The sequence below is a fragment of the Pollicipes pollicipes genome, unplaced genomic scaffold (genome assembly GCF_011947565.3).
Source record: "Pollicipes pollicipes isolate AB1234 unplaced genomic scaffold, Ppol_2.1 Scaffold_3087;HRSCAF=3621_pilon_pilon_pilon, whole genome shotgun sequence".
Lineage (NCBI taxonomy): Eukaryota > Metazoa > Arthropoda > Thecostraca > Pollicipedomorpha > Pollicipedidae > Pollicipes > Pollicipes pollicipes.
The window spans coordinates 12,165,708-12,193,008 of record NW_023596225.1 but is presented as its reverse complement, the minus strand read 5'-3'; the positions used below and the strand labels follow the sequence as shown (position 1 = coordinate 12,193,008).

General features: G+C 51.7%; 1 protein-coding gene across 1 annotated transcript; it reads right to left on the bottom strand.

The window, feature by feature from the left end:
* Positions 1-562: 562 nt before the first annotated feature.
* Positions 563-25,351, bottom strand: LOC119090590 (galactosylceramide sulfotransferase). The gene is made up of 3 exons (XM_037213420.1): positions 25,320-25,351; positions 2,135-2,240; positions 563-1,716 (listed from the first exon to the last, which is right to left on the bottom strand). Exons 2-3 carry the CDS (start codon positions 2,233-2,235, stop codon positions 669-671), a joined length of 1,149 nt encoding a protein of 382 aa, XP_037069315.1. The 5' UTR covers positions 2,236-2,240; positions 25,320-25,351; the 3' UTR covers positions 563-668.
* Positions 25,352-27,301: the final 1,950 nt, after the last annotated feature.

Below are 27,301 nucleotides of genomic sequence, written 5' to 3'. Positions count from 1 at the left end.
ATCTAACATCACTGCAATTATGTGAAGAGATCTGTGGGCACATGAGACACCAATTTTGATTTTGGCCTCGTTCGATCTCATTTGATCCCAATATACCTAGGAACCTAAAAATGTGATACAAGTGAAACCACATACAGGCCATCTTTCATATACATGCAAGCGCTCACATTTTACGTACCCATGCAAGCGTTCATTGATGAGCATGATGAAGTAGCACATATCACAAGTGACCAGCTAAACGTGCCAGCACGGCACTATGCACCACCTGTTTTCCGTACATATGCTAAGCCGGCACCTAAATATGCAGCCGCTCTGTCCAATGGCATGCCTCGTGCCGCATCAAGTGCACCTTTGGAAAACATCCGGTTGATTTATTGCCGTGCAATGAAGCTAGTGATGCCGTTCTTTTTTATTAACAACTCTCCACCTACATAAAGGATATTTTCAAGTATATTTATTCCCGGAGTCAACACACTACATTGAGAACATAAATATGCAAGTTGGAAAGCCTAAACAGTCCCCCAAAAAGTGAAAAATCAGCGACCTTCATATACAGTTGTGTAGAAAAACCCGTTCTGACCTCCGCACATAGTTGGAGATTGGTTGCACGCTATGCCCTATTGCACACGGTACAGACCCGCGCTCGGTGAGGACAGGGGCACGTACGTTCAGGGGACAGAGCGCTGGTCGAGGTCTCTCAGCGCTCTCTCCCTGATCCGAAGACGGTCAACGTACAGCGCTTCTCCGCGGTGTCGGTTGAGGCAGCAGTCCTCTGTGGGCCGGTCGGCGCAGCTGGCTTCCAGCGCGGCGTTCGCGGCGCGCAGCTGCGCCACCTCCGCCGCCATCCGCTCGACGCCGAACGCGCGCACGCGGGCATCGAACACACCAGCGAAGTGCTGGTACAGCATGCGGTCGGCGAGTAGGATGTGATGTAAGCGTTCCTTGGTGGTCGGCTTCAGGTGGGAGGCGTTCTGGTCCCTGGCCGCGTTCAACCTCAAGTAGGTCACTTCACGAGTGCCCCAGTGCATCAGATCCTTGAGCAGGATCAGTGATTCTTCGAACCGCTCGACCAGCATGATGAGGTCAAATTCAGCTGTGATCTGGTCAATCTTGGCGCGGATGGCGATCTCCGAGCGCATGCCGGTTGACGGCAGGCCGAAGTCCCACATCATCTGGTTGACGCCGACGAACTTATGATGGCGTTCTTGCCGCCGCCCCGCTGGTAGCTCGACAAATTCGTTGATATCTACGCCGTAAAATCTTTCTAGCTGAACGTAATCGTATAGCGACTTGAACTGACTAACTGGCTCGCGGAGCATGGACACATACACCGTGTCAGAAGGCATGAGGTCCGATATCTCGGAATGGTTCCAGCGCGTGTGCACGGCAAATATGTTGCACTTAGGGTCATGGCATGGCAGTGCTTTGTAGCCAGTCATGCTGTGTGATGTTCGGAAGTAGTGTCCACGACGCGGTATCACAAAGCTCAAATTGAAGCGCTCACCGAAACGGAACAGGATGTTCTGCACCGAGGTGCTCGCGCACTTGTGTGTCTTCAGGAAGGCGATATTGAAGCGCATGACGGACGAACCGGCCGTGTAGTTGGCGAGGGCGGCACTGCACAGATCCGATGGCCGTTTCGCTGCACCGGGTTCCAGACGAGCAGTAACCGACGCAGAAGGCGGCACTAGGCGCGTGGTAGGCAACCAGGTCATCCTGAAACCGGTTGCATGCCAAAGTGGGTGGCTCAGACACTAGCAAACTCATTTGGATACAGGACCAATGCCACACATAGCAGGCGTTTAGCTGTCCGTTCATCGATCGTTCCTTGATATATCGTCTAAGAAGCCGGAAAATATCTGTCCTGACATGCTAATGAACAATTGTATAACATTTCAATGAAACTGCATTCACACCCACGACATGAAAGCCATTACAATTATGCACGGGCAAATCATGATTACGACCGCAGGCCGAATGAGTAATTACATAGATTAACATAAAGTTGGTAGGTTCAGAGAACAGAGAGAGGGGAAGAGGCCAGGCATAAGGTGTTCACCGTAACGACAAAACAGATTACGCCACCTCAGCGATGGTAGGCTTATGGCACACGACTTTCTAAATAAACCCTTACCATATGACAGAAGTCGAGTACCACTGGGATACTATGACCATGCCGGACAGCCATATACCGCAAAAAATTGCTTTTACTGCGATGGGCTTCTTGTAAAACATTGCCTCTGAAATAAGAGTACGTTAAAACCGCAACAAATTGAATGGAGCATGTGTGAGTGAATGTGTGGGCCTCTGAATATTGGAACATGTGTGAAATGAATATCACCAATGGTATAAATTTCACATGCAGAGCCCTTCCTATTCAAAAACGCTGACGCCGCCGGACACGCAGCACGCAACAACAAATTAAGCGACCCGTCAAAATGCACTGCGTCGGATGTGAAAGACAGGCACAGAAGTCTGAACCGCAGAATCGCATAAAAACTGCCCTGCTACCAGGGTGGCGTCGAGAATTTGGGTCACAACAATGCCGGGTCAGTTGGCGTTTGGTTCTTCTTTGCGGAAATGCCCTGACGACGTGGCTTAAATTGTAAACAAAACATCAGCTGATGCCGTCAGCTGACATGTCTGCCGTTGATTTAAGCTCATTTCTTGGAGAGGTCGTGTCATAATTCATTGTTTGTTTACAACTTCGTCCATTTAGAACTTCCCCAAATTGATGCCATCTTGTAGGGTACGCATTTCCAAAATGGTTATTAGAGAAACATCAGCTGACAAAAGGCAAATGCCCGTCTGAATTGGAGGCGTCTGCCTGAAACTGGTTGCCAGAGTCGGGCCGAAGAAGGGAGAACAGGCAGCCCCATTAATGCTGATTTCACCGTTTTGAAGGACACATTACGTTCCTTGGTCCATTTCCAGACGCTGCTGGGCATCAGACGATCGCGCAATGGCTGCACAGCGCGGGCGAGATCAGTGGAAAATACTCTCAGCTGGTAAGTGACGCTCATGAGTGACCTGAGATCGGAGATGTTTAGCGGGCGTGGGAATTTAAATATGGCATCTACCTTGCGTGCATGAGACGTATACCCCAGGGCTAAGAAGATGTAACCATAGCATCCCACGTTGCTTTTGGCAAAGTTGAAATGTTTGGACTGAGAGTGATCTCTGATGAATGGCATTGCTGACCGAAGGGGATGGCGTGTTGCAGATGTTTGCGGTACGTTTGGTTATCTGAAAGAATGTCGTGTACTATTTTCAGCCTTTTGTGTATATCTCCGAGAATTTGATCATTCCTATCACCCCTGATGTTGTAGAAGTTAACCGTTGATCAGACTTTGAACACCTGGAACGTTCAGCTGGCGTCATAAAGCATGTCAGGTCTCGACAGTGCTCCGCGATCTCCACCTGAGAGTATGCCGACAGTGCTCCGCGATCTCCACCTGAGAGTATGCCGACAGTGCTCCGCGATCCCCACCTGAGAGTATGCCGACAGTGCTCCGCGATCTCCACCTGAGAGTATGCCGACAGTGCTCCGCGATCTCCACCTGAGAGTATGCCGACAGTGCTCCGCGATCTCCACCTGATAGTATGCCGACAGTGCTCCGCGATCTCCACCTGATAGTATGCCGACAGTGCTCCGCGATCTCCACCTGAGAGTAGGCATTCTTGGCGGCACACGCTGCCAGCAATCGTGCCCGCCCAGCCTTCCGACAGCTGCTACAGCATTGTGCGACGAACGAACGGCATGCGTCGGGCGACGAACGCCTTTGTTCTGTCCGTTCAGATACACACACGACGTACTCTTGTTGATTTATTGGCCATCGGTACTACTGGACTTTGGGACCGTGGGATAGTCTACCGTTGCGATCGTTTTCTGCGCAATCAGTTTGTCCGACTGTCATTTGATTTCTTCCCTTCAGCAGTAAGGAATCGCAATAGTGACAAGATGGCCCGGCCTGCCGCAGGTGCAGCCCGCTCTGCTTGCCGCTGGACAGCAGCTGTGCTTGCCGCTGGAAAACTCGCTCTGCTCACCGCTGGACAGCAGCTCTGCTTACCGCTGGACGGCAACTGTGCTTACCGCTGGACAGCCCGTTCTGCTTACCACTGGACAGCAGCTGTGCTTACCGCTGGACAGCAGCTCTGCTTACTGCTGGACAGCAGCTGTGCTTACCGCTGGACAGCTCGCTCTGCTTACCGCTGGACAGCAGCTGTAAGCGTGATAACTCCATCGGCAGCACCGATCGCACACTGGCCGCTCAGCGATTGGTGAGGCACGCGACTGCAGCTGTTGTGGCTGCAGTCACTTCAGCGGCCGACTCTGTCTGGCCACGGCCATAGTGCGCCCGGGGGATCGTCGACTACAGCTGCTGTGGCTGCAGTCACTTCAGCGGCCGACTCTGTCTGGCCACGGCCATAGTGCGCCCGGGGGATCGTCGACTACAGCTGCTGTGGCTGCAGTCACTTCAGCGGCCGACTCTGTCTGGCCACGGCCATAGTGCGCCCGGAGGATCGTCGACTACAGCTGCTTGGCTGCAGTCACTTCAGCGGCCGACTCTGTCTGGCCACGGCCATAGTGCGCCCGGGGGATCGTCGACTACAGCTGCTGTGGCTGCAGTCACTTCAGCGGCCGACTCTGTCTGGCCACGGCCATAGTGCGCCCGGGGGATCGTCGACTACAGCTGCTGTGGCTGCAGTCACTTCAGCGGCCGACTCTGTCGGGCCACGGCCATAGTGCGCCCGGGGGATCGTCGACTACAGCTGCTGTGGCTGGAGTCACTTCAGCGGCCGATTCTGTCGGGCCACGGCCATAGTGCGGCAGGGGGATCGTCGACTGCAACGTCTCAACGAGAACATGTTAGTGTTCACTTCCACGGCGATGTGGAGGAGAACGAAAGACCACAAGATCACGGAGGTACTATCTAGAGTACCTGTGGATGATCCGACAGCGAAATATGCCGGATTAGTACACCAAGTGGAACTGTAAGTAAAGCATGTGACAGGCATGCTGTTCTCTGGCTACGGCAAGGTTCCAAAGCACTTCAAAGGCCACCAATTTCAACAGCTCACCAGAATTTCATTCAGCGATGTGACACACCAACGGATTCTCCACCAAGTTCGGAATAGCTGGCCGTCAACCAAGTAGCTTCTGGACATCGATTTGCGGCCCCACTGGACGAACTACAGAGGCCTTTGCTGTGGACAGCCTATTGCTGAAAGATCATCGTACGGCTTGCTGCTAAACATAAAACTCTTGGAAGCCCCCAGGTGGCTCAATAAAGAACTAAGCGGACGGAAGCATGCGCCAGGTAGACTGCCTGCATGCAAAGCCTAGATTCAGACATCAAGAGGCTGCTCCACAGCTGTAGACGTGCCAGCTGTACCGCTGGAGCCAAGCCAAGGAGTCGTTGATGACTCTTCCATCCCGCACCTCCGAGGACGTCTCGTCAGGCCCGTTGTCTCACGCTGAGCGGCATTTCCTAGCATGTGTGGACAGAGTCTGTATGGCTGAACGTTTCTGCAGTCGCCAGAGGAAACACTCGGGCCGGCCCGCTGATACGAGTCGTCAGAAAGGTATTCGTCGCTTTGGCGTTCCCGTCTGTGTCTGCTCTGACGTAAGTCTTCAGTTCTCCAGCCGCAGCTTCAGGGGTTTCCCCAAACGTTGGCGAGTGAGGCTGGAGCAATCGACGCCCCACTACTCACAGTCAAATGGACACGCTGTCAAGGCGCATGTCAAGGCCGTCAATGCGCTCATCCAGAAGACGTGCCATGGTGGAGAGCTCAACCTTGACGCTTTCTATGAAGGCCTTCTGGAACTTTGAAACCCGTTCTGGGCTCTTGTCCGCTCCCCAGCCCTGGTTGTTTGCGACCATCCTCTCCTCTCCTCTCCCACGTCCATGCCGGTGGCCGCTTATTCTTCCGTGAGTGGCAGGCCTCAGCAGCTGGCTGCGGCTTCGAAGAAGCGGCACTTAAGATCACTTTTGATGTTGACCATAACTGGACCAACAAATATCTGCGATCTCCGAAGGTCGACACAAAGGTTCGCATACAAGATCCCTGGCGCAAGTTTTGGGATCGCGTGAGAACGGGAAGTTGCAGGCGTCGGGCGCATTCACTGGCCTTCTCCGGAGCCCCTCGCATGATGTTTTATCGATTTTCGACACCTCTCAACTGGGTCGGCCCGCCTTCGTCTTCTCGCGCCATCCAATGGGTTTGCCACCTCCTCCCTGCGTCCAATGTGTCGCCGGGCTTGCATGCATGCCGGATGTTTGAGCGGCGCCAGCTGCTGATATCACGCCTCCCAACAGGACCGAATCTGTACTGAGGAGCCCATTGGTCAGCATACGAGCCAGATGATGTCAACGCACGGCTCGGCACGTTGTGACTCCGCTACACCCGACGCCAACCCACATTCATGTGAGCCACAGAGCTAGGATGAAGCGGGTGACTGGGGCATTGGCGTGGTTGTAGGTCCGGTCAGGCACCATGAAAGGCCGTCTCTTTGAAACATGGCTGTACACCCTTAACCATGGTATCCAACCTCCACCTTTTTAGTTGATGATATTCAAATGAGGCAAAAACAGAACCAGATGCGGTGATGATACGTCTGATTGACAGGGATCCACACAACTGGCGAATTACATTGGCAAGAGCCCGCTGGAAACGAACGCGGGAGTCACGCTCCGGCCTAACCAACCCACGCAGACACCACGCATTCGGCGCCCCACCACACTCACTCCAAGCATACACATACGCTGGCTTGTGACCCCACTCATTCTTGGCTCGTACGCAGATGGGACTCCCTTGTTTTATCCATGGTCTTGGCATTATAATTGGTACGTCTGCGCGGGTCCTCGTTAAGCTAAATTCAAATGTATTTATCATCATTGAGTCATTCAATAAGGGCACGTTCAAACCGTATTCAAAATAGTTCATGTTAATTTCTCAGCTGGGCACCGATGTGGATACTGGACCGCCATCAGGTGTCCGAAGCTGGATGACGACTCGTTCCCTCGCCTGACCTCCAGGGTGACGGCTGCCTGTTAGGACGACGCTTCCCACGTCCCGTCCATGGTGGGCGGCCCATCATTCATTCCGCCACACCCACCGCCCTCCCGGCACTTCTGCCCCCCCGCCTACCACCTGCCGGAGCGGGCTTTGCAAGGATCCGCCCCACGGCGCGTCTCTCAAAGGCCTGGGGGCAGACAGCGCGCCCGATGGGACAGTGGAGCCCCTCGGCAGACAGCGAGCACCCGGCGTGTCCTGCGTTCACGTCTTACGGTCTCTTCGGCCGGTGCGCCCTGGAGACTCGGCCTGACCGGCCTGCCCGGCGACCCGGTCCGTGGCCATCCTCCCTCTACGCGTCGATGGCGTATCTCTATCCGTCCCGAACATCCCGCCATCAAGAGCTCATAAGGCCTGATGCACACCACGTCGGAAGAGAACAGGCTGTCTCCAGCTCTCTCCAAAAGTGTGGTTCACCAACGGGTAGTTTCAGCTACCGCCGTGCATAATCGGGGCATCCCGAGCGGTGCCCATTGGTCCTTGGTCACACCATGACCTATGCCTCTTCATGCCGCCACGCCTCAGGTCAAGTGAGAGACAACAAAACGAGTCGACCGTCTCTTAGTCCAAAAAAGCGAAACCGTACCTTTGAGTCGCGCTACCCACAAACGTGTATCTGCGTAAAAGCAGTACTGCGGTCGTCTGGGTCCTTAACCTTGCCATAGTCGAGTCGTGCTGCGCGGGCGCGTTCTGTGCCTTACATCCTTGCCCACGGTCCCTATATGATTCGGGTTTCTGGGAAGGACAGCATTTTGCGTATCGAACAAAAGTCTGACAGTCCAGCGGCAGTTGACCCGGCCGATTCCAAAGCATAATGATTTGCTTAAGCAAGGCAATCAACCACTCAACCAAGAAAACAAGCAGAAAAACAAAATTCACGCGCACGCATGCCATGCAAAATCAATTAATGACTCGGGCCGAACAAGCGATAAAGTAGAGGGAGAATACAGCGTGCAATGATGAAATCGGTACGGGTGTGCTGAATGGGGTCCGGCGACGGTCCGGCCGCCCGAGCAGCCAAAATAAATAAATAAAGCAAAATAAGAGAACGAAAGAAAGCAAACTGTCTAGCTGGCCGACAGACCAATGCCACAGAAAAAGGAGGCTTTCACGGATATGGTGGCGTGGCCGCGCGACGCGCCATCAGGAAGCGGGACGGACGAGGTCCACGACGAGCCGCTGCACCTCTAAGTGACCGCCTCCAACGGCCACATCAAGATAGTCTCGGCGCGGGCTGAAGAGGGAGCCGCCGCGCCGAAGCGCGCGTCATGGGCCTCGGACACCATGCTTACCCACGCCGGGCGCGAGCGCCCTATCACCACCTGGCCGAATCACGTCCAGTCTCGCTTCCACGCCAAACCATGGAAACGCAAACCGTCGCCTGTAGTCACAAAAAATCACTCCCACACATCGACACACCGGTCCATTGTTTCACGTGGGGTCGGTGCTGGACCGCGTGACACTTCACACACCCACATACAAACCCTCCTCGCGCTTTCTCCAACTACACGGGAGGGGAAAAAACAGCCGTGGCCCGCGCCCGCCCGGTGGGGAGGGGACAAAACGGCACGACCGGGGCGCCAGCCGTCCATGGCCCGGTGCGATGGGGACGCGGGCACCCGGGCACTTATATCGTGCGCGTTGTCGCCGGTTTTCTGTCATCCACTGTGCCGGATGTCGCCGACGGTTGATGTGGGCAGGGGTCTAGGAGTGTCGACCTCGAGGCGCAGCTGTAGGTGCCTGGCGCACTCCCTGGCACTGACCGTCTTGCGGAGCCCTTTGTATGATGCTTTATCGATTCTCGACTTGTCCTATTTAGGCCGGCCCGCCATTGTTTTCTTGCATGATCCAATAGCTTTGCCGCCTCGCCCCCTCCCCCACCGCCCAATGTGTTGCCGGGCCGGCCTAGCCTTTTCCTAGAGCCCTGCCTCCAACGTGCCCCTGGGCCAAATTTCGGGCGTTGCGACGCCGGTGACGGTGCAAGGCCCGCCCGCTTTCGCGTCGGGCGGGCCCTGTGCATCCCCCTCTGGCCCAGTTCTCACGTGGCATGGCGCTTCTGATGCCAGCTGGGGTGACGGCGGTGCCAGCGCGGCAGGGTCCTTGGGGCGGAGCGTTAAACATCCTCACATGCCAGTTCAACATTGCTGTGCGCATGCTGCGTCGCCTCTGGCTCTCGCATCCATTTATCTTGACGTGATGGACCATTTCGACAGATAGGGCCGCCGTCATGGCCGTCCCGAGGCGACCCCTGGCGCCGCTGTGTCGATACGGGTCGATCGGCTGAAGGGTCGAGCCGGTCCGCTCTCTCGATCCAACGGCCGTGATTGGTGCGGCGCGGGGAAGTTCCAGACCGCGGTCGGCTTGCTTGCTGTCCCACGTCCCATGCGGCCAGTCACACCGGTCCCGGACGGTTTGCTTGCTGTCTCACGTCCCATGCGGGCAGTCTCACCGGTCCCGGACGGTTTGCTTGCTGTCCCACGTCCCATGCGGGCAATCCCACCGGTCCCGGACGGGCGGCGCGCAAAGCGAAGAAGCATGAAAATGCACGTCTTCTTGGCCTTGAACAAAACAAAATTCAGTCTTCTGACTGCTCGGAAAAATCAACTGTCTCATTGTTTCTCTTACTTGTATGGAAGTACACCTGCTCATCACTTGCTGCATTGGATTCAACCCAGTGTGTGACGTGTGCCAGTCCCAGAGTCTACCTCGTGCCTGCCGAGGTTGTCACAGCGCAAGACCTACGCCGTAAAGACCCTCAATGAGGCTTAGCCATTATCTGGCGCCTATTGCATGCATAACCTACTGGTGAAAGTCGCCCAACCGCATGTGACTGGTCCCGTCCCAGTCCAGTCCAGCTTGTTTGACGCGCAGTGAGTTCGCAGCTGGAAACTTCAGTGTTTGGACTGTTTGTTTTGATGCAAGCAATGTCTAAATCCCCGACAAATAGCTGCGTTAGTTTTGGCGTTATTTCTAATGCATTGTAACCACGGGCTGACATTGTTTGCTTTTAAGACCGGAATGTACTTGATTTTTGCACAGTCGTCACTTTTTTCGACAGTTCTCGCAAAATCACTGCTAAGCAGAAATTGTCCTCATCGTTTGATAATCCAGGGTTTACGAAGTGAACGGTTGCATGCATGCGTGATACGATGCAAAGAAGGCCTGGTATGCCATGGCTTTCAAAAGCAAAAGATATGTGAAAACCTTGTTTTATTTCGTCCAGTCTCTTTTTCTGCCTAGAAGCTCCCATTCAAATGAAAGTTCACCGATATTCTCCGATGTGATCACGCCGTGCCGTCAATCCTGGGCACGGAACATTAAACGGTGGCACGCGTGACTTAACCGTCATTCCTTACCTAAGCCAAAGCACCCTTGAACGTAGCCCCTTCCCCTGCCAGGTCGCCCTGTCGTAATTCACACGCCAAGAAACATAGGAAACCGAATAATTCACGAATAGCTCGCGGGAACCGTTACTGTGCCCCGATTGACTGATGTATTTTAATAAATTCCAAAACTTCAGTAGAGCCAAACCAAGCGGTCGGGAGCCCTTAGTGAATAAGCCACACGGCGATGAAACAAAAAATATATGTCGCGGCATTCATGCAGTGTTTGACATCTAGCACACGCTCGCTCATTAACACGCGCCCTGGTGGCCGGTTGGCTACCATTCGTTCGAGTGTGGGGGGTCAGTTTACCCCCCTGAGATCTCAGGAACTAATAGAGCTAGAGGCACCAAATTCAGCGGACGCCAGCGGACGGCCAAGAGAGACCCGTACAGAGCCGAGCAGCGGAGCAGAGCCGAGCCAGCTGATCAACCGCCAGCCTCGTGGGCAGGTTCAGAGCCCGAGGCCGAGCCTGAGCTCGAGACCGAGCCGCGGTCAGTTGGTACGCAACACAACGCCACGACAGAGGGTCCTAGGGCCAGGCATCACCCCTCGGCATACCAAACTGGACACACCGACCTGGGCATACTGACGCAAGCTCTCCGTGGCCTGGGCATACTGACGCAAGCTCTCCGTGGCCTGGGCATACTGACGCAAGCTCTCCGTGGCCTGGGCATACTGACGCAAGCTCTCCGTGGCCTGGGCATACTGACGCAAGCTCTCCGTGGCCTGGGCCTGTCTCTTGCCAAGGAAGAGCTCATGCAAGAGGGACATGAGCATGAACTGGAATGTGAGTTACCTTAGCTGCTGGTCGGAACTTTGAGGGGCATGTCGGACAACACTGGGGAGAGGGGGGGGGGGGGGGGGGAGCGGGCGTCCCATTCAGGAGGAGGACAATGACTCAGCTAAAGGACAGAGAAAGGGCAACAACGACTGAGGAAAGAGCAGCACTCGGACTCGGAGGGCTCGCTGGACGAGGCGCTCTGCACCTGGCGACTGCAGTCATCAGCATGTAAGTGCAGGAGTTACGACAAAGGACAGATACTGCAGTCTGCCTTCCGTTTCTATCCCTCTTCGGCCATGTCTCCTCACCTCTTCCGTCCCCTCTTCTCTCTTTGCTCCATTTGTCAGACGCCAACTAGATGCGAAAACTTGCCGGGTAATTGTCAGTTCAGTTGAGACTAACCAGACAGGATAGGCATACCACTTCGCCAAGGTCCATATTTATTAGTTTGGAAATGCCAGGGAGCCACATCGACCCCCCGTCAATCTGCGTTACGAGAAACGGTGGATACGGGCGAGGTTGTGTAGCTGACCTCACAATGTCACTCGGTAACATAAGGGGGAACTTTACCTTATACTCCGGTGATTCATCAACCGCTCAGCTGAGTCGTCTTCCAATCAGCGATCAGCTGGTAGAGGTTCAGTCGTTCCCAACTTAATGTTTATTGGCCCCCTCATGGTTTGCAGTTGGCATCTCACCTGCAATTGATTTTCCCCATATAATATAAAGATACTTCGTTTCAGGTCTGAAACAAAGAAACGTACCCAAATGTGCTGAAATGAAAGCTGATGGATGTAGATGCTGACGCCGGGCCATCCTGCTTGGGAGCGGGCGTACGATCATCAGCAGGCGATGAGGCGTCCTCTTTTAAAGCTGGTACTCAGCCGTCCTTTCTGGAAGCTGATACTGGGTCGTCCTCTAGCTTGCGGAGGATCTTCCTCGGCAGCAGCTACACAATCATGATCCGTGTCACATTGAGACACGGATCATGACACGCATGTTGAAAGTTAAACGCAAGATAGAATTTATTGGGCACATTGCGGACCGAATTCTGCAAGTGGTAGAGAAACCGAACAAAAATAGGCATGGAGGAGAACAGAGAGTCGAGATCGGTCTGCTCTTCCACTCACGAAGAATCATTGCGTCCCTGCAAACTGCTACCGACGAGCATCTGGTTGCGTGTGCAACGAAAATCGCCCTCTATTGAAAGGCTTGTGTCACAGATATCGACCGCAGCGTGCTCCTCAAATCTGTGCCTGGCGTATTCCGGCACGATTTCAGCATGGGATCGGCTTTCTCTCCAAAGGAAAACCTGCCTGCGTGGTTCCGATGGCTTGAGGCGGCGGTGAGAGCAGCCAGTCGGCACACCACCAGAATATGTTAAGAGAAATCCAATAAAGGGCCGCGCTCAAACCGTTCGTGAGTCCGAAGCTGGGACCGCTGCGGTTCGTGTGTTGGGGATCGGTTACCATGTGCTCGCCAGACTCCCCTCCTAAGGTACATTTGAAGAGCTTGTGTTCCTCCATCACAGCAACGGCGTGAACGCGGGCAGCCTGAATCGATCGGCGACGGTCATGAATCGAATGGTGCCAAAAGGTGATGACTCATGTCCTCAGCCAATCATGTGCCGCTACCTTAGCTGACCAGGTAACGGCATGTCGGCGAACGATGAATGTCATAGCCATCAACACAGTCGTGCCTGATGCCCCAACTGGACATCTCATTCAAAGTCTGATTGTTGGAGCGGCACTTGTGATGGACCAAGACAGCGGCTTCATCGCGAACCAAGTCTGTGAGCCGCTATCAGTGGTTGGCATCACGTCACCCGAGAAGGTAGCTGCATTTGCAGCGGACGAACAATATCACCACCGCTCGGTGGCCCAGAAGTCAACTGAAAGTTTGAGAGCCAACCAAGACGTCGCAAAGAGAGGTGATGGGCGCATCCCGTCGGTGTAAGATGACGCTCACTTGACAGAAAATGCTCGGAAAGAACCAGCCTGTTCATGGGTTGGTGAAACAGTTCAAGTAATATCAAAAACCACCAAACGTTACACTTCCGGAAAGGGCCTGGAAGACCTCTTAAATGTTGACACCAAAGAAAGTGGTCCGGTGATCAGGCCACAACTCTGGTCCGAGACGCGCTTCGTGGCTCATGCTGCCAAGGTCATGAAGGCGGTCCGGAACAACATTGGACCCATGACCAACGTATTGCGCAAACGGGCTCAGACAGAGACCCGTTCTGTGACCGCCGGCGTGCTACACCAAGATCCGCGTCATCTGAAAGGTATGTAACGCTAGACTATGCTAGTATGGAATGGCTTGCCTTTTTCCCAGTGCGTGTTGCACAAGACATGCAGAGCTTTATCAAGACAACCATGTTTAGATATGATATAAGCAATTTTGCGTCGCGTTGCACTCATAGAGATGTGCTCTGTTTTGATGTCTCTCCGATTGTGCAACCCCACTGAAATATTCCTTACAATGTTAGACCTGGGCGTCATGCTTTTACAATGTCAGACCTGGCCGTCATGCTCTTGCAATGTTAAACCTGGTCGTCATGTTCTTACAATGTCAGACCTGGCCGTCGTGCTCCTACAATGTCAGACCTGGCCGTCACGCTCTTACAATGTCAGACCTGGCCGTCATGCTCTTACAATGTCAGACCTGGCCGTCATGCTCTTACAATGTCAGACCTGGCCGTCATGGTTTTCGCTCTTTCGTCGTATGGCTTTACTCGTTATTATGAGCATTTCAGTTGTAATACATTAAGCCTGCCCGACCCTCACATATGCGGCGCCACAAGCTGACGGTCAACAAAAAACACACCAATATTGTCGTATTTCTCAGATGATCAGTTTCTGGTACAAGTAGCAGCGCTGCACGACATATCTGATGTTCTTGGAAAGGGAAGCGCCAACATACAGCGCCAGCGGGTTCCAAGGGGGGGGGGGAGGGGGGCGAAGTCGGACTACAGCAACACGATCGCCGCCCTTCACAGTTTTTTAGCATTCCGTTTTGTCATTCAGTTTTGCCCTGTTTTCCACTCCGTTTGGCCCCGCCTCAATACTATCATCCACCAAACGGTGGAGGTGAGATCTCGTGGTTGGAGGCGGGGGGGGGGGGGGGGGGGAGAACAAGGAGGAGAATGCACGGGGAGACAGCCGTTCATGGCGCCTGACCGGACCTACCATCCCGCCAATGCCCCTGCCACCCACTTCATCCCAACCCTGTCGCTCACTCGCGTGTGTTGATATCGGGTGTACCGGAGTCACGACCTGCCGAGTCGTGCACCTGACATCATCTGACTCGTATGCCGACCAAAGGGCTCCTCAGTATAGTTTCGCGCTTGTGAAGGGGCGTGACAGCGGCAGGCGGCGACGCACAACACTAGCGGCAGCAGCGCCCGCCCACGCATCCTATCCCGGGACCCCACCCCTAACGCGGGCATCAGCCGACGACGCCGCGGAAAGCGCGCGACGGGCTGACACTGTTACACTAACGGAGCCATATATCATACAGATCTGCTCAAAACATCAAACAATATGCGCCAATGTACTCAGAACAGAACAAAAGCACGCCTCTTCAACTTTTGTGTCGTCACGAGGCATGATCCTGTATGTACGGTGTTGTTAAGTAAAAAAGTGAAGGCACTGCAACACTCACCTAAGAAGAGATGCTGGGATGCTGTCCAAAAGTTTGGCCAGCTTTCTTCGAAGTTTGCTACCTCAATGACTTCAGCAACAGCAGTGGTGTTGCGGTTGGCCGATGCCAACGAGGACGTCATGCTGTGAAGGGCGGCGATCGTGTTGCTGTAGTCCGACTTCGCCCCCCCCCCCCCCCCTTGGAACCCGCTGGCGCTGTATGTTGGCGCTTCCCTTTCCAAGAACATCAGATATGTCGTGCAGCGCTGCTACTTGTACCAGAAACTGATCATCTGAGAAATACGACAATATTGGTGTGTTTTTTGTTGACCGTCAGCTTGCTGGCGCCGCATATGTGAGGGTCGGGCAGGCTTAATGTATTACAACTGAAATGCTCATAATAACGAGTAAAGCCATACGACGAAAGAGCGAAAACCATGACGGCCAGGTCTGACATTGTAAGAGCATGACGGCCAGGTCTGACATTGTAAGAGCATGACGGCCAGGTCTGACATTGTAAGAGCGTGACGGCCAGGTCTGACATTGTAAGAGCACGACGGCCAGGTCTGACATTGTAAGAACATGACGACCAGGTCTAACATTGCAAGAGCATGACGGCCAGGTCTGACATTGTAAAAGCATGACGCCCAGGTCTAACATTGTAAGGGATATTTCAGTGGGGTTGCACAATCGGAGAGACATCATAACAGAGCACATCTCTATGAGTGCAACGCGACGCAAAATTGCTTATATCATATCTAAACATGGTTGTCTTGATAAAGCTCTGCATGTCTTGTGCAACACGCACTGGGAAAAAGGCAAGCCATTCCATACTAGCATAGTCTAGCGTTACATACCTTTCAGATGACGCGGATCTTGGTGTAGCACGCCGGCGGTCACAGAACGGGTCTCTGTCTGAGCCCGTTTGCGCAATACGTTGGTCATGGGTCCAATGTTGTTCCGGACCGCCTTCATGACCTTGGCAGCATGAGCCACGAAGCGCGCCTCGGACCAGAGTTGTGGCTTGATCTCCGGACCACTTTCTTTGGTGTCAACATTTAAGAGGTCTTCCAGGCCCTTTCCGGAAGTGTAACGTTTGGTGGTTTTTGATATTACTTAAACTGTTTCACCAACCCATGAACAGGCTGGTTCTTTCCGAGCATTTTCTGTCAAGTGAGCGCCATCTTACACCGACGGGATGCGCCCATCACCTCTCTTTGCGACGTCTTGGTTGGCTCTCAAACTTTCAGTTGACTTCTGGGCCACCGAGCGGTGGTGATATTGTTCGTCCGCTGCAAATGCAGCTACCTTCTCGGGTGACGTGATACCAACCACTGACAGCGGCTCACAGACTTGGTTCGCGATGAAGCCGCTGTCTTGGTCCATCACAAGTGCCGCTCCAACAATCAGACTTTGAATGAGATGTCCAGTTGGGGCATCAGGCACGACTGTGTTGATGGCTATGACATTCATCGTTCGCCGACATGCCGTTACCTGGTCGGCTAAGGTAGCGGCACATGATTGGCTGAGGACATGAGTCATCACCTTTTGGCACCACTCGATTCATGACCATCGCCGATCGATTCAGGCTTGCCCGCGTTCACGCCGTTGCTGTGATGGAGGAACACAAGCTCTTCAAACGTACCTTAGGAGGGGAGTCTGGCGAGCACATGGTAACCGATCCCCAACACACGAACCGCAGCGGTCCCAGCTTCGGACTCACGAACGGTTTGAGCGTGGCCCTTTATTGGATTTCCCTTAACATATTCTGATGGTGTGCCGACTGGCTGCTCTCACCGCCGCCTCAAGCCATCGGAACCACGCAGGCAGGTTTTCCTTTGGAGAGAAAGCCGATCCCATGCTGAAATCGTGCCGGAATACGCCAGGCACAGATTTGAGGAGCACGCTGCGGTCGATATCTGTGACACAAGCCTTTCAATAGAGGGCGATTTTCGTTGCACACGCAACCAGATGCTCGTCGGTAGCAGTTTGCAGGGACGCAATGATTCTTCGTGAGTGGAAGAGCAGACCGATCTCGACTCTCTGTTCTCCTCCATGCCTATTTTTGTTCGGTTTCTCTACCACTTGCAGAATTCGGTCCGCAATGTGCCCAATAAATTCTATCTTGCGTTTAACTTTCAACATGCGTGTCATGATCCGTGTCTCAATGTGACACGGATCATGATTGTGTAGCTGCTGCCGAGGAAGATCCTCCGCAAGCTAGAGGACGACCCAGTATCAGCTTCCAGAAAGGACGGCTGAGTACCAGCTTTAAAAGAGGACGCCTCATCGCCTGCTGATGATCGTACGCCCGCTCCCAAGCAGGATGGCCCGGCATCAGCATCTACATCCATCAGCTTTCATTTCAGCACATTTGGGTACGTTTCTTTGTTTCAGACCTGAAACGAAGTATCTTTATATTATATGGGGAAAATCAATTGCAGGGTGAGATGCCAACTGCAAACCATGAGGGGGCCAATAAACATTAAGTTGGGAACGACTGAACCTCTACCAGCTGATCGCTGATTGGAAGACGACTCAGCTGAGCGGTTGATGAATCACCGGAGTATAAGGTAAAGTTCCCCCTTACGTTACCGAGCGACATTGTGAGGTTAGGTTTTGTTACACTCGCCCGTATCCACCGTTTCTCGTAACGCAGATTGACGGGGGGTCGATGTGGCTCCCTGGCATTTCCAAACTAATGAATATAGACCTTGGCGAAAAACAACACCATTGGGGTGGTTTTAAGATGGTTTTGCAATCTTTCCTGGTTTTATGCTGTTAGCTAAGCAATTTAACCCATGATTTCAGGTCAGAGGTCAAATGTTCCAGAAAGTCACATTTTTTAGCTTTACAACATTATACACACGAGGCCATGCCTTGTGACGACACGACACTGAAACAGACGAGTTTCATGTTTACTTGTGAGCATAATGGTTCATATATGCATGCGTTTTGAGCATACATTCATATTACATGGTTCTGTCAATGTAACAATGTCGCTCCGCCACGCGCGCTACGCGGTATCGTTGGTTGCCGCCCGCCACCCGTCTGGACCGTAGATTGCCGTGCAGTGTTCCTCAAAAATCGCCGCTGCTCCGAAAACAGGTGAAATAGAAACACGCTTTTGGTGTCAAAGCTCGCATGATGAATGCTCCACGAGCTGCTGAAAATTGAGGTGCAATTGCATGACATGCCATAGAGGCATCCTCAAAAACCTCAGGGGCTCAACCCCCTAGCATGGCGAGGCGTAAATCGCGGCTATTATTACACCGTACGTACGTCGGCCTTTTTGCGTTAGTGACGCTATTTGTTATTGAGGCTTTCAGCGAAAGTAAACACTCCTACGCTAGCATGGCGTATTGTGCAATGTGTGGCCGTGATAACGCTCGGTTAGGATACGTATGGTGTATGCGAACATTACTCTATCATTATGGTTATGCAATGGTTGGCAAAATAAGGCCTGGCATGCTGAGACAGAAGTGCATGGTTCGCAAAAAATATTGTGCGTTATTATCCCTGCAAATTTTCTGTTGTAGGTATTATCTTCAATCGCGACCGAAAAATGCTTAGCAGCTAGACCTGTACAACAGCACGCCCCGTCCCCTCACAATGGATTGCTCGGCAGGCCCCCTTGTCAAATGACAGATGTCTTATCTACTTAAATCGAATCAATGTACTCGCCTGCCAGCTAAGACTCCCACTTTCCTCCAGCGCCAAAACTGGAGTTTGCCATTACAACAGGCAGGTTGACATGTTTAACTTCATGAGCCTTAATAATTGTATGCACGTCATTGAAGTTACACCCGTTACAGTCACATAATACTTTATAACGAGAAAAGGGAACGATCTGGCCATGGCAACAACAGCGGGCCACATGATGTAATCTCTAATCAAGTCTTCACTCCTCATATCCTTGCGAGCATTCCGCTATAACGCATACCGGCACCATAACAAACAAGCCATGTCCACGGCCGTTATAGCGCATTTTAAGGTCAAACTGTGCCAACCTACCAAAGGCAAAGCCACACACTTAAGCAATAACGGCATTATTAACTTTCATTTTTTGTCCACTTTATCTTGTTTCAATGATATCATAACGGTTTAGTGTGTCCGATTATAACTTGCTTCACTACGAAGGCTGCTCAATACACATTTATCGTTTGCGAAGTGCTCTCTACGGTTGTATGACGCCATATAGAGCTCATATGGTGAGTTAAAGCTATCGTGGAGTGGCCAAATTTTTTCGCTTTGTAGAGACAGCAATCTGAGGGCGAGAAACATATTACAAAAGGAACTAGAATTACTCTAAAAAAACAGGAGAGAGCTAAGTGTGTCCGCAAAGCTCCCACAAGCCTCACCAAACGGCAAGGTCGATGGTCTAGACCCCTAAAGCATATTTTCCTGTTCAGCATGGAAGGTGATGCATATCATCGCAACAAAATCAGCGTTTATTAAATGCATGTCAAATGAAGAAACTTGCTGCATAAAGCCTCCTGTCTCTTTTTATGACGAGTACACGCTCGTGGGCGAGTGGATGCCTTTTTTGCCCTGTGTAAATCGCTGCTTGATTAGACAATTTTTGCGAATAATTGCTCTGGTAATGGTGCTTCTTGCGCGTTTTGTTGTTGAAATGTTCGCCGTTTCGACTGAATGCCTGAACTCAATAACAAAAATGCTTTCACGCCATTTTTCCTTCAAGGTTTCCGATTCTTGGTCACTTTCATGTGATCTGCCTATTGGCTATGATCTACCCACCCGCCTGGGCCGTGCCGGGCAGGACCAGGCTGGGCCGGCACGACAGGCGCTGGAGCCGGCCGTGCTGGACTGGGCTGGGCTGGCAGCCTGGCCTGCCCCGGCCAGCCCTCTGGACTGGACTGGGGTCTGGGCCGGAGCCGGAGCCGGAGAGCTAGGTACGGGCAGGCTGAGCACCGCAACCGGGCCAGAGACGGTGAACACGGCTCATGCCTGCGATATGTGGCATACTTGGCATGCGACAATGTCAGTTTGACCGGTGTTGTTCGGGAAAGAGCGCCCCTAAAATAACAGTCGTTATTCTTCATCGGTTGCAGGAGCAGCACTTTTATGCGCCAGCTGCGGTTGACGTTCGGTGTAAAAACACGGCTGCTGGTCTCCGACGTCACCTGCTGTACACGCTCCACGCCTGGTGTAACCTTTTACCCGGGAGCAATTAACTTAAATTTTGTTGATAGTGCAAAGATATGTTAGCGCACTGGTAACAATCCGTTTTAGCTCAGACCGGTCCCACGGACCGGATTTCGCCAAGGTAGCGGGTGAAAAGGAAAGAGAGAGAGAGAGAGAGAGAGAGAGAGAGAGAGAGAGAGAGAGAGAGAGAGAGAGAGAGAGAGAGAGAGAGAGAGAGAGAGAGAGAGAGAGAGAGAGAGAGGAGAGAGAGAGAGAGAGAGAGAGAGAGAGAGAGAGAGAGAGAGAGAGAGAGAGAGAGAGAGAGAGAGAGAGAGAGAGAGAGAGAGAGAGAGAGAGAGAGAGAGAGAGAGAGAGAGAGAGAGAGAGAGGAGAGAGAGAGAGAGAGAGAGAGAGAGAGAGAGAGAGAGAGAGAGAGAGAGAGAGAGAGAGAGAGAGAGAGAGAGAGAGAGAGAGAGAGAGAGAGAGAGAGAGAGAGAGAGAGAGAGAGAGAGAGAGAGAGAGAGAGAGAGAGAGAGAGAGAGAGAGAGAGAGAGAGAGAGAGAGAGAGAGAGAGAGAGAGAGAGAGAGAGAGAGAGAGAGAGAGAGAGAGAGAGAGAGAGAGAGAGAGAGAGGAGAGAGAGAGAGAGAGAGGAGAGAGAGAGAGAGAGAGAGAGAGAGAGAGAGAGAGAGAGAGAGAGAGAGAGAGAGAGAGAGAGAGAGAGAGAGAGAGAGAGAGAGAGAGAGAGAGAGAGAGAGAGAGAGAGAGAGAGAGAGAGAGAGAGAGAGAGAGAGAGAGAGAGAGAGAGAGAGAGAGAAGAAGAGAGAGAGAGAGAGAGAGAGAGAGAGAGAGAGAGAGAGAGAGAGAGAGAGAGAGAGAGAGAGAGAGAGAGAGAGAGAGAGAGAGAGAGAGAGAGAGAGAGAGAGAGAGGAGAGAGAGAGAGAGAGAGAGAGAGAGAGAGAGAGAGAGGAGAGAGAGAGAGAGAGAGAGAGAGAGAGAGAGAGAGAGAGAGAGAGAGAGAGAGAGAGAGAGAGAGAGAGAGAGAGAGAGAGAGAGAGAGAGAGAGAGAGAGCGAGAGAGAGAGAGAGAGAGAGAGAGAGAGAGAGAGAGAGAGAGAGAGAGAGAGAGAGAGAGGTAGTATCCCCTTGGCTACGCCACTGGATCAGGCTGAGGTCACTGCTCAGCACGGGATGATCGTGTAAACCGAGTCTAAAAATTAGAATCTCCCATTTCTCCTGAGCCAAGTTCTGCTCACGGCAACATATATTGCCAACATCGGCATTCCCTACACCACGCGACAAGCGTGGCCCACACGGGAAGCATAATGCGTGTGGTAAGACGGTCCGAGACGCGCACAAGACGCGTGAGGTCTCCCCAGGTCGTCGCTCCGACGTTGAGATCCTCTTTTTCCTCCGCAGAACCCACCTCCACTCTGGTATCTCCCTACTAAAAACGAAACACGCCAAGGCTGACACAGGAGCTCTCTCAATCACTGTTGAGCAATTCACGATGGCGCAAGCAGACAATTGACGTCATCAGGAGCATATTCACCGAATAAAGAAATTATGTTGTCTAGAGCCGTCTGCCCTAATTAAATATGTACAAATACTTATGAGTGAGTCTTGTTTCATGATATCTGAAGCTTCATGTCCTCCAACGTGGAGCATTCCCTTTAACACGCCCCCGGGTTGTCGTTTGAATACCCTTTGCTCAGGTGGGGATCGACTTGGGCCGTGAGATCTTTAACACGCCCCCGGGTTGTCGTTTGAATACCCTTTGCTCAGGTGGGGATCGACTTGGGCCGTGAGATCTTTAACACGCACCCGGGTTGTCGTTTGAATACCCCTTTGCTCAGGTGGGGATCGACTTGGGCCGTAAGATCTTTAACACGCACCCGGGTTGTCGTTTGAATACCCCTTTGCTCAGGTGGGGATCGACTTGGGCCGTGAGATCTTAGAAACTCAGAGAGCTAAAAGCACTAAATTCACGGAGTGTATTACCTTGTACGTAAACTCACTTGTGTCGAAATTTATCGTTCCTAGGTTATAGCCTCTGGGTCAAAAAAGCCAAACAGGAACGAACTCCAAATTGGTGTCCAAAGTGTCCAAGGATCTAAACACCTGTTTAAAGCTAAACATTGCTGGTGCCTATTTGACGTCAGTGACCTTGTTTTGCCTTGACGTCATGGTGACCAAAGTCGTACAAGACTGCTAAGATTTTTTAGTTAGATAAGCCTCAAAAATTACGGTAAGCGGCATGCTCCTAAAAGTGAAATGTTGACCTGGGTTAAGTGAGGTCAGGGACCCATTCTGAGCTATAAAAAGTATATGGAATGTGCATAATGTGGTTCCTTCTCTCAATGTATTTGAAACGAGTACCACAAGCCACCCCATTCAGCAAGCTGTAGAGTAACAAAACAGGTTGGTTTTGACCTAGGCCTGACATTCACATCTGACCCCAGGTCAACAGAATTTGTTCATTCAATTGTTTTGTTGCCTAAGAAACTATCACAGAAATGTATCGCTTTGTCTAGCCCTCCCTCGTTGCATAAGATTGAACGTTTCCCTAGAAGTCGTCGTCGCTGAATTCATGGCCTGACTTTGACCTGCCGCAGGCTGGCAACCTTAAAAGGCATCCATTTTCCATACCAGACGATCCGCTATTTAATTTTCCATAGCTAAGCAAAATGAAACGCGGCCACGCAAAGCCGTTGGGAAAACATTTTTGAAAACAAACTTCGGGGAGGGGGTAAAATTGACCTGCCCGAGCGCTTATCAAAAGAGTCACCCTAAGCGCCTCACCAGTCAGCTGTTGCATGAGATAGTTCTGAGATCGCATCGCGATCCCACACTTGCTAATTGGCCGACAATCATACCATATTGCATTCGCTTCTCACTGGTTAATTGTCACATCATTTTCCGTAGCATGGAATAACGTTAATGAGTTTCTGTCGAACAATATGCTGAGTCTACAAGAAAATGACACCAATATCATGGTGATTGGTAAGATGCTTGCAGAGCAGGAACAACCCAAATTTGCTGAAATCTCCGTTCTTTGTACGGTCTTAGACGACTTGATATTTTGTATGGCAGACCCTCAAAAGTGCATCTCATTTCCTGGCCTACAGCTAGTCATTCCTCGCACCCTGCAAGAGCCTTCCATCAAAGAAACTTGTTCAAGGTATTTTGGTGGGCATCTAGGCATCAATAAAGCATATGATACTTATTTAGCGTCATCATTGGTCTGGCATGTATCAGGATGGAGTTCAGCACCTGGGAGCTTGCGTAGCCCGTAACATGCCAAAATTGCGAAAAACGTCCCTTTCTGGAAACCATGTGTATTCCAAAATATCCTTTGGAAATTACTGCATTGGAAACCTCTAGACCCGTTCCGCAAAACTATAGTGGTTATTCGTACATCATTATCGCAAAATACATGTTTTGTGGGCGGCCTCATTCATTCGCCACAGAATCAAAAAGGGCTGAAACTGTAGTATAAATCCTTGTTGCGCAAATTATGCCGCGCCTTCTTATATATATACATATATATATATATATATATATATATATATATATATATATATATATATATATGTATATATATACCACGCCTAAATTACGTCATGCCTGCCCCGTGTTAATTGCCTCCGTGTATCTGGCAACAGGGCTGAATTCTGTCAAACAAGCGCCGAACAAATTCCGCTTTCTTCACCATCAGACATATTCGTACTTCAGTCTATCATCCCCAGGCAAACGGCAAGTGTGAGCAATTCAATCGTGTTCAAAACGATATGTTAACTAAGCTCGGCAGCCCCTCCTAAAAAGACTGGCACACCAAAATGTCCGCCTTTCACCAGCAAACGAAACATACATTGAACACGCTCGCAAAAATGCACAAAAACATGAAACTGTTGTCTCCTCTCACCTGTCCCCCCTCCCGAACTCTCTATGCACGTGAGCAAAGGCATTTTAGCATCCGCTAATGGTTTGTCGCCAAAACGAGGCATCTCACCTTTTGTTGGACAAATTGTTCTGACTCTGATCGACAATGCGGCGACATCAGACTTTGACGAAACATTGCAAGGTGCAAACGTCCTACATAGCTAAAGACAGTTGTTCCACATTCAGCGACATAGCCAGCAGCGTAACACCTTTCGAATAGCAAGTAAAAAACTCGTAGTATGATATTACTTACCTCATGCATGTGGAGCTCACCATTCTTTGCCAAAGGTAGGCCATCTTTGCCAGAGCTCCAGCCTACCAGCGTTATATTCGTCCCAGGCACGGTTTCTGCGCAGTTAGCATCCGGCGACATCTGGCATCCCGTGTCCTAGCCGACCTCAAGCGACACAGTAGCTCACTAAGACATATGGTGCAAAGCTTCCGTGTCTGCCGGACAACACAGCTACATTGACCGAAATCCACGACCATATATGCACTCCTCGAACCATACCACTCCTTCATGTCCACACGCTGACCACAATGCCTCCTACCGCAGCTACCGTTCCCTTTCCGACCTTAACGATCCTTGTTACTTACAGCATCCGGCCGAGGTGCAAAAAGTCAATGCTGCTTATATCCTGTCCTAACCCAAAACGCTCCGCCTGGCTCTGAAATTCCCAGAAGATCAGCAAGTGATCTGGTGCATGCCGGACCGGAAGAAGACGGTCGCCCGCCGCTGGACCCCTGACTGCGCTCAGGTCTCACGGTCCGGACGTCTTACCTGGATCAAGACAGTGCCTGCTCACCTTCCGCCGCACCAACGCTAGGCCACTTCACCTGATCGGGCTATTGGGACAACTCGCCGGAGTCAGCCCTACACCAGGATGTTGCCCAGATTAACGTGTTCAAGCCCTTATCACCTTAAACCTCATCACCGACAACACAGCCGGCAAGCTCGGGACAAGGCTGGCGGATCACGCCGTATCACAGTATCACTGACGTATTGTATCACACTACATCATGCAGTATTACACGTATCACGCGGTATCACACGGATCACAGAGCCACTGTGTCAATCGAAGACCTGCCCGCCTTGGTTATGGGAGCCGACTCACCTCCGGCAGCCGTCGGTCCGAGCGACCGAGAACCGCTATGACCGTAGCACCAATCGCCTCATGCAGCTAACGTGCAGGCTGCAACATGTAATGCCATCTCAACTTCCCAGGCGTTGGATACCGGTTGAGAGGCCAACGGCACGCCAAATGACGTACCTGGGAATGCTGAAGTTGCCGCCGCTGCAAACGGAGGTGATTACTCAGCGCCCAGTCACCGTGCCGGGCTGGGCCTTACCTGCACCGCCCACCGGCCCGCCACGCACCGAGCGAGCCCGGCCTCAATGGTGCCAGCGGAGGGTGAGTGCTGGCACATAGGCCTGCCGCTCACGCTGCGCACTGACACGTAGGCTGTACTGAAGCAATCACGGCTGCAAGCCTGCGACGAAAAAGTATGCCCAATTATTACAACGGACCACTTAATGCAACAATTACCTTATTAGTGAATGCGTTTTATACTGTCTTAACACCGTTTGCGCGTTGATTAGCATGCTTACGTTTTTTAATGTCGTCTTATCACACTGAAACAAGAGATATAGTTTTTGAACTCTTTACTTTGGTACGCCAAGCATTTGACTCCACTGAGTCAATCGTTCCGCGCAAGCGTGGCGTATTTTTCATGCAGCATGCATCGTATTCAGCATGATACGAATTGGTGAAAACTTACTGACACGCACGACAGTTGAGGATGAGCGCTGTACACATGTTATAACATAAAGAAAATGCGAAATCGATAAATTTGGCTGCATAAGAATGATAGACTTCAAATACGGGTTTTTCAAAGCTATGTACAGACCTGCATAGGTGGTGCTACCATCGCCCGCAATCTTTTCTTTGGGCCTTAAGTTTGAGCTTGAGAATGCCCTGGACGCAAAGCGTAATCCTCGTCCTCAACCATCAGCTGCCATCTCACTGATGTTATCAATGTCTAGCCGCCGCTGAATATGCCCTCTTTGGGCTGGGAATCTGAAATAACTGATGTAATGATTTTCAGAACAATAATCCAGCATTCTGAGCATCTGCTACCTTAGCTTACAATCGTGACACAAAAGTTATTGCCTGCAAAATGTATTAAAAAATGGTCTGGGTAGCATTGCACTGGAAGCATGGACTGCAGAAAATGTCTATCTTTCCAAACCACGACCACAATGCACCACAGCGAGTTAGTGGTGAGCAAATACCGCTATTTCCGTGAACACAGCACCAGACAGGGATTTTTGCTTTCAAGTTTTGATAAAGCCATCAAAATTAAAATGAACCAGCATAGAACTACCACCAGTTTGCTGATATGATGTAATGAAATGTGGCATATCGCTGTCCAGACTACAAAAAGATACACGTTACTCTGAGCCGTCAAGGAACGTATTCGGTGTAGTGGCAACATCTCAGCAACAGTTCCACTGACTGGGCACCACAGTTTTGAGTGCTCAGCTTCGCACACATCTAGTTTGAATGCAGACAGCTTGTCAGTAGGTTCGGCAAATAATATTTTTCAGTACTGCTTAAACATCGGGTGCAGTGGGCTCAGTTCTAGTATATCTCCATGGTCCTGGATTGACTGCATCATTCATATTGAAATCTTCATATCTGGAAAGGCAAATAGCTATATCATATGGTCGACGTGTAGATTTATAAACTACGTTGGGCAGGTAGGGGGCTGAGCAGGCAAAAATGGTCAAATTTACTCCAGAATATCACAATTTGCATCGTATATAAATCTGAGACGGCCGGATTTACCACGAAAGTCGCGAAGTTGACGGCGAACCGTGCGCCAAAAGGTGCAAAGTACGCCGTTAATTTTTTCAGCCGTCTGCAAACCTGCCCGGCCTGGTCTCGGCAGGCAACGTACCTGCCCGGCGTGGTCTCAGCTGTCTGTGAACATGCCCGGCGTGGTCTCGATCGGCCACGTACCTGCCCAGCGTGGTCTAAGCTGTCCGCGAACATGCCCGGCGTGGTTTAAGCTGTCCGCGAACATGCCCGGTCTAGTCTCGGCCGGCTACGTACCTTCCCGACGTGGCACCAGCTGTCTGCGAACATGCCCGGCGTGGTCTCAACCTTCTGCGAACGTGCCCAGCGTGGTCTGAACCGTCTGTGCGAACATGCTCGACCTGGTATCGGCCGGCTTCATATCTGCCCAACGTGGTCTCAGACGTCTGCGAACCTGCCCGGCGTGGCCTCAACCGTCTGCGAACGTGCCCGGCGTGGTCTGAACTGTCCGTG